Source organism: Amblyomma mixtum, chromosome 6 (assembly GCF_055824585.1).
Source record: "Amblyomma mixtum isolate Tamu chromosome 6, ASM5582458v1, whole genome shotgun sequence".
Classification (NCBI taxonomy): Eukaryota; Metazoa; Arthropoda; class Arachnida; order Ixodida; family Ixodidae; genus Amblyomma; species Amblyomma mixtum.
This window is the reverse complement of record NC_143017.1, coordinates 128,100,876-128,119,879: the sequence shown is the minus strand read 5'-3', so window position 1 is coordinate 128,119,879 and position 19,004 is coordinate 128,100,876. Positions and strand designations below refer to the sequence as shown.

General features: G+C 52.5%; 1 protein-coding gene across 6 annotated transcripts in view; it reads right to left on the bottom strand.

Moving 5' to 3' along the window:
• The window catches only part of CdGAPr (GTPase-activating protein CdGAPr), a 234,806-nt gene that overhangs the window by 94,548 nt on the left and 121,254 nt on the right, over positions 1-19,004 (bottom strand). For all 6 annotated transcript variants that reach the window (XM_089549120.1, XM_089549123.1, XM_089549124.1 and 3 more), the window contains one exon: positions 11,041-11,141. In XM_089549120.1, coding sequence (XP_089405246.1) covers positions 11,041-11,111 — 71 coding nt within the window. In that variant the 5' untranslated portion in view covers positions 11,112-11,141. The remainder of the gene's footprint in view (positions 1-11,040; positions 11,142-19,004) is intronic.

Here is a 19,004-nt window from a genome sequence, read left to right as displayed (position 1 = left end):
TTCACAAGGGAGCGCATCATCGGCATGTGCTAGCATTAGAATAAAGCATCTCCCGATTTTTGCCAGGTAAGGCGTGACAAGAGTTTATAGTTGCCGAAGCGTGCTGCGTATACTCCGAACATAAAGGAGTAAAAAGGGTGTAAAAAGCCCTTTAGCGCACTCCCTTTCATAAAAGAAGTTCACTAGAGGACAGGTTACTCCCTTTTTACTCCCATATTGGCGCGTTCCTGTTTACGGTGCAATATTATGGCCGCGACTGTGCGTGCCAAGCTACAGCGGGCTGACGGTACCAATGGCCGCATTTGTTTTTCCAGTCCCGGACTACTTGCTGAAAGGTCTCGGCTTCCGCTCGGACAGGAAACAACGTCATGGTCGCATGACCTACTTGCCATAGGCTGCTTTCGAACTCGGCGCCAGAGCCGGGCTAACCCTCGGTTACCGTACAAGGACGCTGTCATCTGCTAGCAGACGACGCAAGCCACGGCCACCACGACGCCGAAGCAACGCCGTGCGCTCGATCATGATACTGAGTCGGTTTAAAGACTGTACTGTCAGCTTAGCGTAGGTGCATTACAGAACTCAGCTTCGGAGGTATGCTCGCCGCTACTGCTTGCGGCGAAGTTCGCACAAAGTAGCCCAACTCGTTGCGGATCGGCAGATAGACGAAAGCCCTCGCAAAAATGTTGACAACAATCTCTATAGCTGCTCCAGTATACGAGTGATTCACCTGCGATGCTTTCAGGTAATCGTACAGACAGCATGTCGCAAAACAAGCGAACGAGAACCTCTTGACGACACGAGCAAACAATACGCGCTCGCAGCTTCGAACGCGCGTCCCTGTGCGGTGGATTTCAAGAAAATAAACGAAGATGCAAGAACAAAAAGTATTGCGATGGCTCAGAGAGCAGCTACGGAGCTCATGTGAAGGTTTAACGCATGATATCGACCTCCAGGAACACGAAAAATACTCAAAATGCACACGGAGTCTAACTCAATATGGCTGCCAGCGCGGCGCGCAGCTATCGTCTGCAGCCTTCTCAGCAGCCCCAAGCAGCCCGCGGACTGCCATAGGCTAAAAACGAACGCGTTGCTATGGCGATGCAGGCAGGTAGGCGGAGCTTTCGGGCTGCCCGAGAAAAACAAATACCGGACTCGAGTCCGCAAGTAGTCCCGGACAGTCCGGGACTGAAAAACAAATGCGCCCAATGGCGAATGACTGACTGAAAACTTTTCGTCGTGGGTTACATAAGCCCCCCAGGGGATAACGGCGCGGTAAAACCTTTTATTACTGCTGTGATGTGCAATCAATGCCCACACCCGGTCATCGCCGCCCTGCGCATCACGACGAGCACGGCTGTACGCAGCTTCGCACGAAACCCTATACGGCCGCGGCAAGCTACAGGACGAGTCAGAAAAAAACCCCAGCGAGGGGTGGCGCGGCCGAGTGCAGAGAGATATCGGGATTGCGCAGCGCGAGGCAGAAAGGCGAAAGCTGGGAGTGCTGCGGGCGGAAAGGAAGTGTGTGGAGCACAGAGGAAGAAAGAGAGGGGGCCACGAAACACGCTGAACGTTTAAAGGGTCAGTCTACTCACCGAGATGAGTGTATAAATAATGGCATATTCTGGCAGTTGGCACCCTATAACACCAATAACGAGGGGTCTGCGCCCGGTTTAGACAGGAATTTATATTTTATTTCGGCGTTAAAAGTCGCGTAAGAAAGCATGGTGGCGACCCCAAACGTTCATTTTGTTCAAGAAAGTGGTAGTCTTTTTTTGTAGAAGCATAAGTGAATATACTACGTACCATTTGTATGCCCCAATGTCAGAGAAACGCACGTTTTGTTCTAGTAAACTGTAGAAGGTGTACCGCTCGCTTTTTCTGTAAATCACATGAATATTTATAGTTACACGTACGCAAAACGCAGGCATATTCCCACTTTTAGTTCAGCGTATGCTAGCAGAGTCGCAAAAATAAACTCAGCCTATGGTGGCGCCATCTGGTCGTCAGGACGGGAACCATTGCTGTAAACAAACCGACTCTTCACTTAAGCCTAGGAGCGGCAGAATCGTCACACTAATTATTAAAATAAAGCAAATTTATCTCTTATATGTTTTCTTATAGGCGAGATGAGACGAAGCGAAAGACAGGCGCCCCATTTATGGCCAGTGAACGCACTGAAAAAGGCAGCAACAACGAGAATTCAGTCCGAAGCGAGAGGTCCGGCTTCGACGGGCGCCGCCATGTTTGTCGCCGCGCGGCGGAAATCCAGATGGTTGCCAGATGAGACTACCATCTCATACAGATGTGTTCCCACATTAATAAATTCTATTTTAAAATGTTCTACCGCACTCCTTGGCACCACATCTGGCTAAACGGTAATTTGAGTAAAGAGCTATCGGTTGCCGCAAAGAAAATATAGTCGATAAAATTCAGTAGACTGACCCTTTAAACGCGAACCGGGCGCGCGCCAAGAATAACGGCACCGACTCCCACAGGACCAGCGTGCCACAACGCGGGGCTTACAGGAAAGCCCGCGCACGCGCGTTCTCTCGCGTGCCGGCGACGAGCGCGGAGGAATTCCCAAACAAACCCAGGAATGCGCCGATGATGACCGGGCCACCAGCGGCTGCGGCACGTCGATCGCCGGACTCGGCCGCTCTGGTGGCCGTTGAAAGCATGCGAGAGCGAGTCGGCGGTGCCTCCCAAAGAAGCGGAGAGACGATTAACACAATTCCAAGCAAACACTTCGGTATGCTTCGTCTCACCGCGAACATTCGGTAGTTTGGGGCTTCCTCCCGGATGAAAAATAAGACAGCAAGAGCGGCTAAGTCGAGCGCGCATTTTATTCCATCAAGCGCTCATTCAGCATATCTTTAGGTCGTTTCGCTGCAAGTTCCTGCCTTGGCAATGAGTGATATTACAAATACACTTTCTGCGCCAATAACAACGGAAGACTCACTTAGTTTTGAGAAATCTTGAGAAACATGTCAGTGCAAATGCTGTCTTGCAAATCTTTTCAAACCAAAAATCAAGACCATTACACTTCAGCCTATACTGTATGTGTACACGACACGCAGGGTACGAAACGGGCTAAAGCGACATTTTGCGCCCGGTCAGCGCGAAAGGCAGCGAGATGTCCGCGCACAGAACTAGAGCAAGGCTCAGCGCGACCAACGAACGCAGCAGAGCCCAACAAGCGGAAAAACCGTTTCCTGGCGTGTCGCGGCTTCTCGCTCTTGCAAGTCGGACTCGGCGAATGGGTCGAAAGAGAAGGCAATAATATAAAGGGGCAACCGCACCCCTTATCCGACACGCGCCAGCGACCACCGCTCCGAGACGCCAGTAAACGGACGCACATACACAGGTACAAGCTCCCGAGGGTGCCCACGAAGAGAGCACGTCACACGACGATGTGAGCGGACCTGCAAGCCCGGGGACTGCGCGAGAAAGAGCGCAGTGTTGGAGAGTGCACTGCTCCGGACGATGAAGGCGGTGCCTCGTATAGTAAAAGGGCGCTCGCGCATTGAGATGGTCTAGACGCGAAGAAAAGCGCTCGCGCTCAATCTTTAATCGATGCCCACCCCGATCAAGAGCACAGCAGAGTAGCAGGCCACGGTTTGCGCCAAACGCGGACGCACAAGACCAGAAAGAAGCAAGCCACGAGAAGCGAAGCTAAATCAGGCGGAGCGATATAGTTGAGGAAATCGATAGCTGTTAAGACATATAGTTTAGCACGGCCGCGGCTGGTTCTGGGCGCGGGTAAATTGATGAGCTATGGCTTATGCATGATGGAAGGAAGGAATGCACCCTAGGGGCTCTTTGGATACCTCCTGTGCAAAGTGAACAAGAGTGGCTCAAGTCACGCGATAAAATCTAGGACTGAAGCGGAGGAAAACCAGCGACGGCTTCCTACTGATAAGCACCTGTTCAGGCCTCCATCCAACAAAGATAGCACATCTCTGTTTGTGTAGCCACGTTTCTCAGATCGACTGTGATACGCCTTCCTAAGCTTTATTCCCATCCACGAAGGTCTGTTTCTGACCGGTGTCAGGAGCATGCATATTGTTCTGAGCAGGAATCAGACAGTAGTGTAAGAGGCATGGGAAACGACGTAAGCCCCTCAAATCACTCTGGCTGCCCGGGCTCCGTCCAAAATGGTACGTCTGTCTCATGAGGTTTCCCTCTCCCTCCTCGATGAAAAGACGACTTTTTGCCACGAGTCCGCTTAATAAAGATAACGATAGCTCTGAATGCACATACACGTTCCTCTGCACATTTCCTTGAGGAGGCCTGAGGATATATAGAGAACAGAATACGCCACGAGTACACGCGGCCTCAAAGACCGTCCATTGCATCTCAGCTCACTGGTCCGTCTGTGCCATTATACTACTTGCGTTCCCTGCGGTTCGGTCCAGCTTCATGCAGTGACGATCACGCTCCTGTTGAGTTACGTTACATTTGACTGCGCATAAGGGGAGATGCGGTGAAAGAAAAACTTCTCAGGGGGAAAAGGCGAAGGAAGAGAGATAGGCTAGCGCGCTAGTCTGTTCCACTTCCTTCGCCGTTTCCCAGGAGTGCGTATGCGCAGTATACTCGTACTACCAAACCGCACTAACATCTGATTACCAATGCGTCCATAGTTTTGTACAAACGCGTGAGCGCAGGTGCCAACTCTCGTTACATATTTAATTCCGGTAGAGCTGCGCGGACAAGGGAGCTGCGTAGCTATAGCTAGTACGCACGCATGTTTCGGATATATAGCTCCGTGGGCGTGACGCAACAGGCAAGGTGGGCGACGACCGAGACACCGCAACCTACGACGCCCATCCCCCGTAGAAAATAAGCCAGACTGCATAAGTGTCGACCCCCCCCCCCCCCCCCCCCCCCTCCTCTCTCTTTTTCTCAACGTGAAACAGAAGCAGCACTCTCAAATACATCGTGGTGCTGCGGTGGGACCCTTATCTCCCCCTTTTCTTCCGGCCGGGTGCTGCCTGACATGGGCGCCGACGCAGACTCGCCCGGGCGCGGAGCTGCCCCAGCCTTTCGCATGTGACAAATGTCCCTTGATAGCTCGCTTTCACCTCCCCTTCAGGACCTACCTTGTTGCCATGCGTCGCCCGTGAAGAGCTCGAAGCGCCACAGCATGTACTGCGCGAACTCCATCCACCGTGTTCCCGCTGAACGCCTCGTAATCAATCAGCAGCGATTGATGGCTCCTTGTCGAGGCAGTGACGCTAAAGCGACGACGGCATTGTTAGATCTACCAGTGACTCAACGCACCTTTAGGAAAGATGGAATACTCTAACTATTTTCTCGCGGTTTAATAGCTGCATTACTCTACGTGGGGTACGCATTAGGCGCACTGTATACGTGCTTCACTGGTGCCATTGCACACACTCACCTATAACACCAACGCACTGGTTCTGGACTCTATTTCTGCGTCCCTAGCCGTTTACACTACGAAGTATACTACTCTTCACTTGTAACTCAATAGAGCATGTACATTACTTTAAATGCAAACTATATTCCTACGAGACAGCGATGTTATCAGGACACACTTTCATATTATGCGGTCAAGCTAGGCAAATGTACGGTTAGTTACTCCCGTTCGGTTAACGGCAGGAGGTACCTACCACATGCAAAAGAAAGCAGGAAAAAGAAGAAGAAAGAGAACAAAGAGGCAGCAGAGGTCAACGCGACACCTACTCTAGCTGCTGCCAACGTCAGCGGAGATCTTAAATAGGCAATATCCGCCGACAGGACGGGTCAAGGCGGGCACTGATTCACCCGTGACGGAAGATATCTGCAACTGCGGCGCAATACGAACGGGAACAATGGGTACAGCCGCCGCCCAAGAAGCAAGACGATCTGACACGGAAGCCGACCGAGTCCGGCCCCATTGTGCGCAGCCTCGCTGCTGGCGATGCTACGGCCTACGTGACGAATCGATGCACTGTAGACGTTGGTCGCTACGCACCTACACGCAGCGGTGGGGGTGAAGGAATTGAGAAAGTGCGGTGGAAGCGAGATGGAGAGCTCCGCATCTGCTCGACGAAGGAATGTGGCTACCTTACCCTTGTCTTCACAAACAGATGCCAGCACGCAAAAATATAGAAACAGATCAACAAAATTCAACTTAGTAGGGAACCGAAAAGTTGTTTAAATTACGCCGAGTTCGAACTAAGGGACGGCCAACCGGGTTTAAGCTGGCGGGACGAAAGTCATCCTTTCGAATTAACCGGAAGCTCGAATTAAGCGGAACGTTTGGGCGGGCTTGTTGGTCCATATTCGAGGAAGGCTAGAAACTGCGCAAAAGAACGAGGACAGGAACAAAAGAAACGAATACGACACCACGGGAGCAGCGGGCTTTCATGAACGAGATCCCATCGCACTATCTGGACAGCGCTGCTACACTCTGGCGTGATAACGAACCGATCGAGGCACGTGAATCAATGCAGCGTGTTCGAATGCCTCCCCTTGAGGCTTGAAAGGTTCTCAGCGGAAACCTACAGCTACTTGAACGCCTGGTACGCGAAAAGTACCGCCGATAACGCCCCGATGGCAGCGAATAAACACGGCGACGGGCGTTAACTACCTTTTCCCGGAATAACAAGTGGGGCAAACGCGTACACAGTGAATTCTGATCCCAATCTCGATTTCAGAGAGCTTTACTATAATGGTATACCCTGTCTGTTAGGGTATACCCCATCTGTTAGGGGGATAGGGAATAGCCGGGCGCCAGCGCGCACGTGCAGAACGATACTGTCCCTCGGGTTATAGTTCAACGCATGCGCACTGGCGCTCCATAATTCTCCTATCGCCTTAACCGATAGGGCCCGCCTATTCTAAAACTCGCTCTGATCGTGTCGAACGCGCCTAGCGAACGCTGTGCGAGTTCACGAAAGATCGAACTTGGCGCACTCCCGCTCCTTTTCTACAGAGTACAGGACCACGACACGCACAACTATGTCCTGGCGTGTTACGGACAGGTACGGAGTAAGCATTAAAATCCACTTTCCCGAGGACACGCCCGCACCTCCAAGCGGCCGCACACGCGGAAAGCTAATTAACGGCAGGCGGTACACACATTCCGAAACCGCCACGCGCGACGGAAACGGAAAAGCTGAAGCGGAACAAGGAGGGACCTGCAGTGCACGTACAAACGCGTACAGGAAGGTGCCACACATACGGGGACCAACTCTGCGACAAGCGAAACAGCGAAGGCGACAGACAACGACCAAGCTGCAGGGCTGTCTCTGCTGCTGCTGCCCGCTGCTGTTCCAGCTGCTTCCTTCGTCCTGCTTCCATTTCGAGTCGCGATCCATTTCGTGTCCAACATACCGCGAGGTGCCCCTCGAGGAAGACGATCGCGCGCTCCCGTCCCCTCCAATCTGCCCGCGCGCGCGCGGCGGCGGTGTGCGTCGCGACAAGGCGTCGCCGCGCCCGTCGCGTAGCCGCGGGGAAGACAGGCGCACATAACCGCGTGCGAAACTGCGCCCACATTTAGCGTGACACGATTTGAGTCGCCCCCCCCCCCCCCCCCCCCCTCTTCCACACCGCTTTCCTCAGGAATGACAAAACCACCGGCTACTTCTTCATCGGCCGAGTGAGGCGACTTAGCTAAAACCGATCGATGACGACGATGTCGCCAAGGCAGCACACGCGGCAGCCGAGAGGCGACTGCCCCACAAGAAAAAAATTACCGAGGGATGCAAGCGACACGTCGTCGCCGTAATTATATATGTGGCCTGCCCCCGCGGCGAACAGCGGCCACCCTAGTTTGAGACGCTTTTCCACAAGTCGGGCGACCATTTCGGCTGCAGGAAACAGGATTCCTGCTGATCTCCACGTGACAAGCCGCGCGAATCGCAACGGTTGCAGCTCTCGCGTTGCTAAGCTGCTCTGCGCAAGAAACGCTCCTCATAATCTCTACATAAATGACGCTGCCGTCAGTTAAAGACACCGCTGTAGACTCGAAAGTGAAGCTCACCAATAAGAGTCAATTTCTCCCGGTGTTCCTTCAAGCGATTACGCAAAAGCCATCAGCGACCTGCTTCATTTGCTATTGCACGTACTCAATATGCTTGGCAGAGCTCGGTAAGATATCGCGGGCACATATATATGCGACGCTCTCGCTACGCCTGAACAGCTTTCCTGCAGATAACTGCGGGGTGCCCGAGCACTTTCAGTCGACGGCGCACCTACTAAACCGGTGCGCCCGGCTAACGACCAGCTTATTGCCTATACCATCAACCAAATGGAAGGCAGGGTTGCGCAGGATAAGTGCGGCCGCCTGAGAGGCAGCCGCCACGCAACACCGAAACAGCCAGAGAGACCACAGCGTCGGCAGGCGTTCTCGGCGAGAGCCTTTCAAAGGCCCATTAGGCGCCCCGACCCGCTCGCGCTCCCTCGGCAAACACAACGCAAGGGCGAGCGTGTCCCACGCGACCCGACGTCGCTTGGCGCAAACGACGCGGCGGAAGCGGATGCGTGACAAGAGCGAGGCAGCGCGCAACGGGACCGGCAAGCGGCAGGGAGGCAGCGAGCGAAAAAAAATAATAGCGAAGAAAGAAAGGATAAAGGAGAGCGAACGAGGGAACCGTCATCGGGGCCAGCGGGGAACAAGGTCAGTGGGGACACAGGCCAGCGCGCACGTCGTCAGAGGCAACAAGGGGCCACATCGGCAACCACACGCGATGGATGGAAACGCGCACGCGTAGCAGTCAAGCGCGATGTGCCTCTTCTCTCGTGGGAGGGATGCGACGGCAGCGCCATGACGTGCGCGGCGTGACGCGGACAACAAAGACCGAGAGCCCCTCGGCCGTGCCAGACAGTGCTTCGACAACGCACGCCGGCTAGTTCCCAGAGGGTAGTACGCATGCTTTCGGGTAGTACTCTGGCCTTCAGAAGCTGAGCTATGATGATCGCGATGATTATGAGGAAGAGCAGGAGGCGACATGACTACGCGCCTGTGCATCCAACCGAATGTCCGAGATATATGCGCCTCTGCATACATGACGTTTTAAGTTCTGGAAGGCTTTCGTGTTTGATTCTGGCCCTTGCGAGCACGGTTCGACAGCACCACCGCGAGGGCGGCCCTGTGAGCGTGGGCTGGACTTGAGACAAGTCGTTTTCAGTCGTCCATCTCCCAACAAACACGAAATGGAGCGAAACGCTCGTGCCTACGCATGCGGAAAGAAAACACGGTGCGAAAAAAGAACGACCCAAGAAAACCGGTTGTTCCCGAGCAAGGAAATGCGCATCTCTTTTATGTGAGCGGGACCTACGCGGAGAATGCAAAACAAACGCGCTTTGCCTGCCTCCAAGATTGTTTGCCTCACAAAGGAAGCCTCCCGTCTCTGTGATGACTCCAAAGTAGATTCCAACAAAGAACAGTTATAGTTGAAATGCATATCTCCTTCTTCTGGAGGTACGGCGCAGCGACCAGCGAAGGATTCCGTCACACACGTAACAGCTTACACGTCCGCGACCACGCAATTCCACGCTATAATTCCATGTATTCAGTAATAATACAGCTGATGACGTTAATGTGTCGAATGATGCACTACAGTTCAGGAGACGCGGGCAGAGAGCGGTAGGAATTCGCTTCGCTCCCACACTGTCTCGTGGTTACCGCGCGACCCGCTGTGATAAGCGCGGGCTCACGGCTCGATTCCACCTGAACACCCGCTCAGCATGTTCGTTTGAGTACGCCATTTAACGGATACACTTTTCAACCCTCCGCGCGTATACTACGCACATCCGACCAACACCACCTAGTCTAGGTGTTGATCCGACGAAGGCGAAAACAGGGAGGCTGGAAGTATTGCGCAAAAAGCTTTTCCGCGGCGGCCCATTAGCCAGGGAGGCGGCAGAGAGGAAGTGCAGGACTCCGCAATAACGGACGCACGACGTCCCAAGTCTCGCCTCAGAGTGCACGGGAAGAGCGCGCGGCCAAAGGAGAGAACAGTTACGCGCTTGGCCAAGGCCAGGCGAGCAGCCGTCACCGTCGCCAGTGGCGGAGACGGCAGGATGGATCGGGTCCCGGTTCGCGCAGCGGGAATGCGACGCGCGCGCCGGAGCGGAGAGCACGCCAACGGGACGCGCGCTGACAGCGCGTCCGCCCCAACCGTCAGCCGGAAGATGTGCGCGGGGAGACAGGGCGGAGGACGCACGCCAATGTCAGCCTGACACGCCGGTGCGCGCACGCGAGGCAGTGCACGTGAATGGCCCACACGCGGCTGTCGCTACTGCCGACCACGTTGGCTCTTTTAGCGAACGAGTGATGACGGTCACTACGCCTGCATGTCAAGCCGCGTGCAAGACGTGACTCGCTATGCGGACGCCACGGACCACGTGCTATACCGTTTTCGGTGGCATTGGTCAACCGTCCTCGTCTTTCTTACTGGCCCGTTTATAAGGATCTGCGATAAAGAGGCAAAGCGCATGCAGTGCTTCCGATTTATGGTTTATGGGGGTTTAACGTCCCAAAGCGACTCAGGCTATGAGGGACGCCGCAGTGAAGGGCTCCGGAAATTTCGACCACCTGGGGTTCTTTAACGTGCACTGACATTCACAGTGCACGGGCCTCTAGAGTTTCGCCTCCATCGAAATTCAGCCGCCGCGGCCGGGATCGAACCCGCGTCTTTCGGGCCAGCAGCCGAGCGCCATAACCACTGAGCCACCGCGGCGGGGCAGTGGAAAACAGCGCGGAGATGTGCAGCCCGCTCCAACTTTTTTCTGTTTGTCATCCGCTTAAAACTCGAAACTTCCTGGCAAAACCTTTCACGCCAACATCAGCTAAGCCTGTTGTCTTTACCAAACCGTTGATGTTTGCTTATTACACCTGGCACCTGCTGCATGAGGGCGTTCGAGTCGAAGCGTCGACGTTCGAATCAGGTTGCGCGACGCAAGGAAGCGCTTGGCAAGTAAGTCACCGTGATTCTACTAGCCGTTATTCGTTATTTCCGTGTCAGCAGCAAGTAAACTGAAACCAGGGCGTGCGCACTGTAAGGAAGGCAACAAGGCCGGGCCACTCACCGCGGCATGTTCTTGATGCGGACGCTAGCGGGGGACGAGACGGTGGGATTCTGGGCGCGCAGGTTCTCCATGCCTTCCGTCACCGAGCAGATGCCGCCACCCTGAAGGAGAGGAGAAAGAAAAACCACAAATTAACCCTGGAGTAAAACGCTGCGTGCAAAGCAGAACCCCCCGAGGCACACTGGCGAGGCGACAAATAACGGTGAGAGCAAAGCGATTTTGCCCAGACAGTCAACAAACGGACACTGCCGAAAAGAAAAACAACAACGCCAGCGCAAAGGCAGAAAAACACTGCGCTGCGCAGGACTCCAATTCAGAAGGGTGGAGAGTTGGGCCTGTTGGTTTAAAATCATGCCAGAAACAGCGCTGACACAGGACAAAGTTCCCTATGGTGTATCCCACAGGCTCAAGATAGGGGCTAAAGTTGGAGTTCGCTTAATTTTTTCTGCTCCCAACAAACTTGGTGCTCTGTGCACAAGCGTGAACAGTGGAAGAGGTACTGAACGAATTGAATGCATGAAAAAACAGAAGAATCCATTCGTACAGTGCAAGAAAAACGGTGCGTACAAAATTCCGTTTTCCTGTGGCAGGTCCTGTAGGCCAGACCGGAAAGTGTATTGATGACAGGTTGCGCGAGCACGCAAATTCTCGAAATGCAACTACCGCGTCCAATCTAGTCATCTCATCGCATCAAATGCAACAGCGCCTGTGTTGTGTTCTTGTTTCGTCCTGTGTCAGCGATGTTTCTGCCATGAGGATTCCCGTTCTTTAATGAATTTCCGAACAATATCATAATATACGGATGTATGCTATGCTCCGCATTACGTTCCGTGACTGCAAGTTGGGTATTAGCTAACGAAGACGGTAAAATATCGGGCGCGCTCTTTCCGGGCCTGACTATGTGCTTGCCTACAGCGATACGAACCGGGTTAGCTTCTTCGCGCACTACGCTCGGCTTTCAACGCACCCTTAAAAAAAAGTTTTAGACAGTCTATAGACTTCTGTTTATAAAGTCTACAGACTGTCTATAGACAAATTCTAGAGAACAGTCTATAGGAAATACAAATGTGATAGACAGTCTATAAACAATCTATAGATTTATGGCCATACACTTTTAGTGTACTTTTATCTATAGACAGTCTATAGACTACGAATAGACAAAAAGCAAGATCTATAGGAAGTCAACAGAGTCAATAAGAAGTCTATAGACTGTATATATACCACTTTTATAAGGGCACCAGCACTGAACAGCCCCCAAGCAGCAATATAACCTTCGATGGAATAACGCGTTCAATGGGAAACCAGCGTGCTGTAGCAATAACACCGTGAGACAATTATAGCATGCAAAACAACTTTTGCTTTCTGACCATACTTCACACCACAGGTGTGAAGAAATGCAATGAAGCAAGTTGCAAATTGGTGTCACCCCACTCAACTAAGGCTCGAAGAATGTGACTTAGCCCGACTTCCCGAATAGCGCAATTTCACTAAGGCGACGTCATAACGCTTTAATTGGAAGTCGCCGACAGAGCTTTCACAGAGGTCGCCACAGGTTATGCCTACAGCCAGTTATCAACTTCGTTGCTGAAGCGCGGTAGGCGAGCCAGAACGCGACGTGCGCTTCTCTGTACTCTTAATATCCAAAGGACGGACGCTAGCTCACTGTTGCTGGGCGCTATTCCTGGCTTGGTTTCGAACAATGCGGTCTAGTTTTTGGCTCACCTTACCGGTAAAGGCGGATCTGGTAGCACATTCCAAGTTTAATATATACAGAGCAAGCCAATTGTGCACTATAATAAGGAACCGAGGAATTTCAACCACGCTGCCGTGGTCTGGCGTGTGTGTCTTCTGCGACCGCAAGGCCTCGAGACTTCGTTGTCAATCTGCCAACAGCTGCCAGCAAGGCATGCCAGAATGCAAATCCGAAGTGCTGTTCCATTCGTACCATTTGCTGAAAAGTATGGATTTTCTGAACGCAACGATGAAGCGAGAGAGCATGGTTGCAACCCTAAGTAAACCGAACTCATGATCGAGAGATGCTTGTATTCCCACTAGAAAACAGGTATGGCCCATGTGGTTAGGAAGGAGTCCAGGATTAGGTTTGTGGGGGTCTAACGTCCCAAAGCGACTCAGGCTATGAGGGACGCCGTAGTGCTCCGGAAATTTCGACCACCTGGAGTTCTCTGACGTGCACTGACATAGCATAGAACACGGGCCTCTACCACTTCGCCTCCATCGAAATTCGACCGCTGCGGCCGGGATCGAACCCGCGTCTTTGAGGTGAGCGGCCGAGCGCCACAACCACTGAGCCACCGCGGCGGCCTGGAAGTAGTCCAGAAAACTGAACACACCTCTAGTGCAAGGCGGGTGCTCTACCACTATATGTCATCGCTCGAAGACGACTGCCAATGCTCTAACACTAGAGGAGATAAAAAATTCACACGGACACTATGTGCCCACAGTGCGATTGCGATAGCTTTAGCTGTGGAACAGCAAATTTTGGCTACTTGGACGAGTTATGTGCACTGGAGGGGTTGTATTGCCTGCAAGCTTTTCGAAAACGCATGTATTTTGGCACGATGTAAGCAAAATTAGCTAGGCCACACAGCCGAGGATGACTGCGTTTCCGGAATTCTAAAAACTTATATGGACACCACTTACGGTAGACTACACGATTCTCAATAAGCAAGCAGACTAACAGTAATAGTTAAAAGGTTAAGTATACAATACTGGTTAACCAACTTACTTGTTAACACGGCTTGTATGTAATCTGATGTACACCACTGAAAATGCAACGCCGAATAAAGCCCCCTTCAAACTGAAAACACTATTTTTAAAAAATTGAGAACATCTTAGGTCAAACACCAGGTTCATTGTGAAGGACAGAATTCAAAAAGTTACAGTACGCATTTAAGGTCCTTACGTGCTGTGAATGCGAAAGCATCCGTTGCCCGAAATGCATTTAAACTAAAGGCCCTAACCAGGAAGGCACTTACCCTGAAGGCATTCACCCTAAAGGTCCTTACCCCAAAGGCCTTCAATCTAAAAGCCTTTATCATTGCCAGTGCCATTAATGACCTCCCATCATTATTTAGTAGCATTTCATCATTTCCACACTATCACTGTCATATCGCTATCATTAACTATCCCTATAACTACTAGTCTCGTCTAATGTCTTCGCTTCATTGCCTATGATCACCCATTACTATCTTACGGTCTGCTGCTGACAGCATGCGAGACCATGGTGACGTCATGAGGCTTTTGTGCCACTTTTCTTGGTCAACACCGCCGGGTTTCGTTGCTGAGTCATGTATAAAGCTTTCGCATTAAAACGTAGCAGGGACGCGAAGTAGAATACGCGACGAGAACGCGCGAAGGCACCAGCGCGAACTCGAAACGCCCCGACGTTGTTTGGTTTATGGGGGTTTGACGTCCCGAAGCAACTCAGGCTATGAGGGACGCCGTAGTGAAGGGCTCCGGAAATTTCGACCACCTGGGGTTCTTTAACGTGCACTGACATCGCACAGTACACGGGCCTCTAGAATTTCGCCTTCATCTAAATTCAGCCGCCTCGGCCGGGATCGCATCCGCGTCCCTCGGGTCAGCAGCCGAGCGCCGTAACCACAGAGCCACTGCGGCGGGGGGCCCCGACGTTGTACACTACAAGCGCTGTGACGGCGCCGCGTGGGCCCTTCAGCGAGTAAGGAACGTTGCCATTGACAGTATGAGAAACATTTTAGGCCGAATTATATTACAGGCAAATTAGAGACCATCTTCCTCATATTCTCCACAGTTTCGCTGCTTTCAAGTCCCCGCATAAACCCTTTCACTTGCCCGCCCTAATTCGCACAAGGTCACCTTCTGTCGCCCTCTCTTTTTTATTTTTGTTTTATGTGAATCCGCAGCCACGGTTATAGCTACTCGGCATCCTCGCTACTGGGGCCCGAATAAGCCCCACGGGGCGCTCGCGAGATGGGGTTGAGGACCGCACGGGACGCCGGGTCTAGCGCAGTCAGCGCGCGCGCTCTCCGCCGACACGGCCGCGGTCGCGTACGAGGAAGCGACGCGACGACGCCGGGGCAGCCTGCCAACGCGGGGGCTCCGACCTCGGCCCCGCACGCCACCCCCTCTCTTTCCCCGCTCTTTCCAAGGGCCCCGGCCCCAACCTCCCGACGACGGCTCGACGCCGCCTGACCTGCTTTCTCCCGCGGAGGGCAGCGACGATACGTGCGATTCGCGGTATAAAACCAAGTCCGCCCTGAAACATTTTCCGCGACAGGGCTGAGAGGCGGCACCTGTTGGGTTCGGTATCAAGAACCGAGTTTCACTTTTCAAACTCAACTTGAAAAGGCGTGAAAAAAAAAAATGATTCGACTGGCGGAAAACTAAACAGAGAGAAAAAAAAAGGGAACAAAAATGACTACGGGTACGCTACGCTATACGAAAGTCGAGAAACCTAGCAATAACAACTGCAAAGGTTGCCAGCATTTATTTATTTTTTTTTGTTATGCCCCTTCCACCCCTTCCTTGAGCCTTCCTTCACGGTATGGTCCAGGTGTCCGCGCGCTGTAAAAGTTTTGGTTTATGGGGGTCTCACGTCCCAAAGCGACTCAGGCTACGAGGGGCGCGGTAGTGAAGGGCTCCTCCGGAAATTTCGACCACCTGGGGCTCTTTAACGTGCACTGACATCGCACAGTGCACGGGCCTCAAGAGTTTCGCTTCTATTGAAATGCGACCGCCTCGGCCGGGATCGAACCGGCGTCTTTCGGGTCAGCAGCTGAGCGCCATAAGATGATAACCACTGAGCCACCGCGGCGGCCCGCGACCAAGAAACACAGAACAAGAAACGAAAAAAAAAAAAAAACTCGTGCCTTCCGAAATGTGGCCCTCCACGAGAACACGCAGAGCCACTTCTCCTGAAAACTCCGCAGTGCGCAGACACATCTTCCGCTAATCCTATTTCGTAGCTAAAGCTTTTACCATCACCGAGATGACGTAATAAGGAGTAAAAGGTTTAAGGAATGGACAATCATGGTTCTGAAGTCGTTTCCAAAGGGAAAGAAAATGGAGCAACGGGATATAGTAAATAATGGCCCTCGCCAATAAACATTTAAGCACAATGTGGGTATATATACAGATTATCGACGCGAAAGCGCTTCAGCAACGCACATCGCGTAATAAAATTAACCTTCGATCGATTTGTATACCATGCCACTTCAGAGGACGAGCACTAATTACCCTGGCGGCCCATTAAAATCGACGCCTGCGCTGAGCGTGAGAGAGGGCATGCCCACTTCAACGATCAGGTCGCGGTGGAAGATTATTAATAGACGCCTCGTCCCAAGATGAATGCTCCTCTGCGCGGCACCTGCGCCAACGCCCTCATTATGGCGACAGCACACTACCACACAGGCACGGACTGGAGAACGCCTAAATGCGAGGCGTCACATGTGTAACCGGAGAAAAAGAACAAAATGCAACGCACTGAAATTAGAGCATCAGGTCCATTACTGCCGTTAAATCTTAAAACCATTCAGGCATATTAATTCGCGCTCTTCAAAGCAGGATAGACGAAACGAAAGGCACTAGCGGAAAGCTCCGGGAAACGAACGCTACAGGAAGAGAACAGGATGAGAAAACGCTCCAGTCGAGATTAGGTAACTATCCTACTCTGGGTAACTATTCTGTCCATAGTATGGAGGATGATGCGGTATAAGAGAGCGCGACGTTGCACCATGCACGGCCTCCTCTCGGTTCTGCGCCCGTTTTGACGGGGAACAGCAAAATAGGATATTTTTGAAAACCTGCCTCCTTTCACCAAGCACAGTAAAAAATATGCGTCCGTCGCCAACGCAGAAGCACGCTCTGAGCGGCAGTCACTACAAATATATAGAGAGAAGTCGCGTAAAAACAGCTTCAGGGCGGCATCGAAATTCAACACATCGGAACTAATCTAAATTCGAGAGCGCGCCCACACGCACACGCACACACGCACGCACGCACACGCACACACACAACACACACACAAAACTTTCGCTCCGTAAACAAAACTTGGACGTAATCCCGCAGCTAAAGGTGGTGTAAAACCGGACTGAGCCAATCCTCCTGGTGGCACGAAAATTGAGGCCGGCTGGCTGCTGAGACGGACCCACGTTTGCGTGCAAATAAAATCCAGCCAGAAGGTTGCGTAAGCGTAGAAAAATATACAAAACGCCAAGGCAAGATCACTTATGTTTTTTTTTTCTCTCTCTCTCTCTTTATACTTCTGCGGTGAATGGGAAGGACCACGCAAAACTTTTAATGTCCATTAATTATTCGAGCAGTTCCTCGCAGCAATACCTCGCATACATCAGCCGCGCAAAACGGCAAACAAAAAGCACGCTCACGTCATACAAACACCCGCGCACGCAAAACGGCAGTAAGGGCTCATGCACGCAGCGCACTGCAGTGCTTTGTCGGGCTGCATCGCAAGACAGGAATCCGGCCTTTTCATTTCTCTCCCCACATTTCCTTCTCCTCTCGGTCCCCGTAGTACACCTGCCGGGTGTCCGCGTTCATCTCAATCCCTCGGTTGGCTGCTCAAGCGCGGGCCGCAGAACAACAAGGGGCGCATGAAAACGACAGGGCGCGCACGCAAGACGGCGCACCTCGCATTTGCGAAACAATGGTCCCGTTCTCTCTCGTTCTTTTCCCGCGAGCCGAGAACGCACCGAGCCTCTATTCTTCTCCCTTTGTCACCGCCGCGGGCTTCGCGTCGCCTGCTTCGAGTTGAGCCCGCCGCGAGCGCGAGGCCCTTGTGCCGGCATGCGGGAAGAATATGGGAACCTTCTCAGCTGCACAGCACACAATTGCTCGGGCGGTACGCGCTGTGCGCACGCGAGGGAGAGAGAGAGAGAGAGATTACCTCCCAACGTGTTATGCATAACACCGTGAAAAGGACGAAATTTTCCCCCCACAGGGGGACCGCACAAATTTCATTTCTTTCGCATACTCATGAAGACAAGGGGGGGATGCTCAGTACTCTCTATGGCATTAAACTAAACAGATATCAGTTTGGGCAGGAAAAATAAATAAAAGTAAGGTGCCCTGCCCGCATTGCCGGAAGGCACAGCGGGCAGTTAAACTAAACAGCGAGCTGAACACAGTTAAGTAGCATCGCAAGAGCATACGCCGCACGCTGCGGGCTCGGTTCTATTGCGCATGCGCAAAAGCGGCGCCAACAGCAAAAAGTACGCCTGTTCGGCCGCTTGGGTAATTTCACGGCGATATTCGCGGGAAGGTCTGCTGTATGGAGGAGGTGCTTTAGACGCCAGCGCACACTAGGTAACTGCCATTTTTTTTTTTTGACCCCTTGTTTCCGTAGAAAGCGAATCAATGAAGGATCAATGCGAATTTCCGCCTCCATGTTAGTCATGGTATGCGGCCCACCAGGGCCAACGAGATAACAAGCATTTGCTTCTCAATGGCAGCTTGTCGAAGGCAGATCGACAGCCACTCGTAAACGGCCCGCATTTCTCAATTCTGCAAGGTATCACAGAGACAAGCTATAATACCCGTTCATACGGGGCTTTGCGCAGTGCGTAAAATTCGAAAAACACATCGCAGCCGACCATAACCAATGCTACGCTGCTGGAAGTTTCCACTAACGGCTGAGTGGTCGTAAATAGACTAGCGGCAGTTGTGTCCCGGTGTTTAGGACACGGATCGCTCAACGCATGCTAAGAAGCGCGCCCGTACAGTCCTTCGCTTCCGGACGCGTCATGACGCGACATCCATAGCGCGTAATGAGCACGCAAGGGCAGCTGGCATGATGGGAGCGCATTCCCAGACGCTAACTGCGCGTTACTTACGCTAGACTTGTTGCCAATCCCAAAACTACAGCCAGCTCTCTCCGCAGCCCCCTTCTACGCCCTCCTTTGTAAGGCACCAACTAACCCTATCGAAAGCAGCCTGCCTGCGATTAC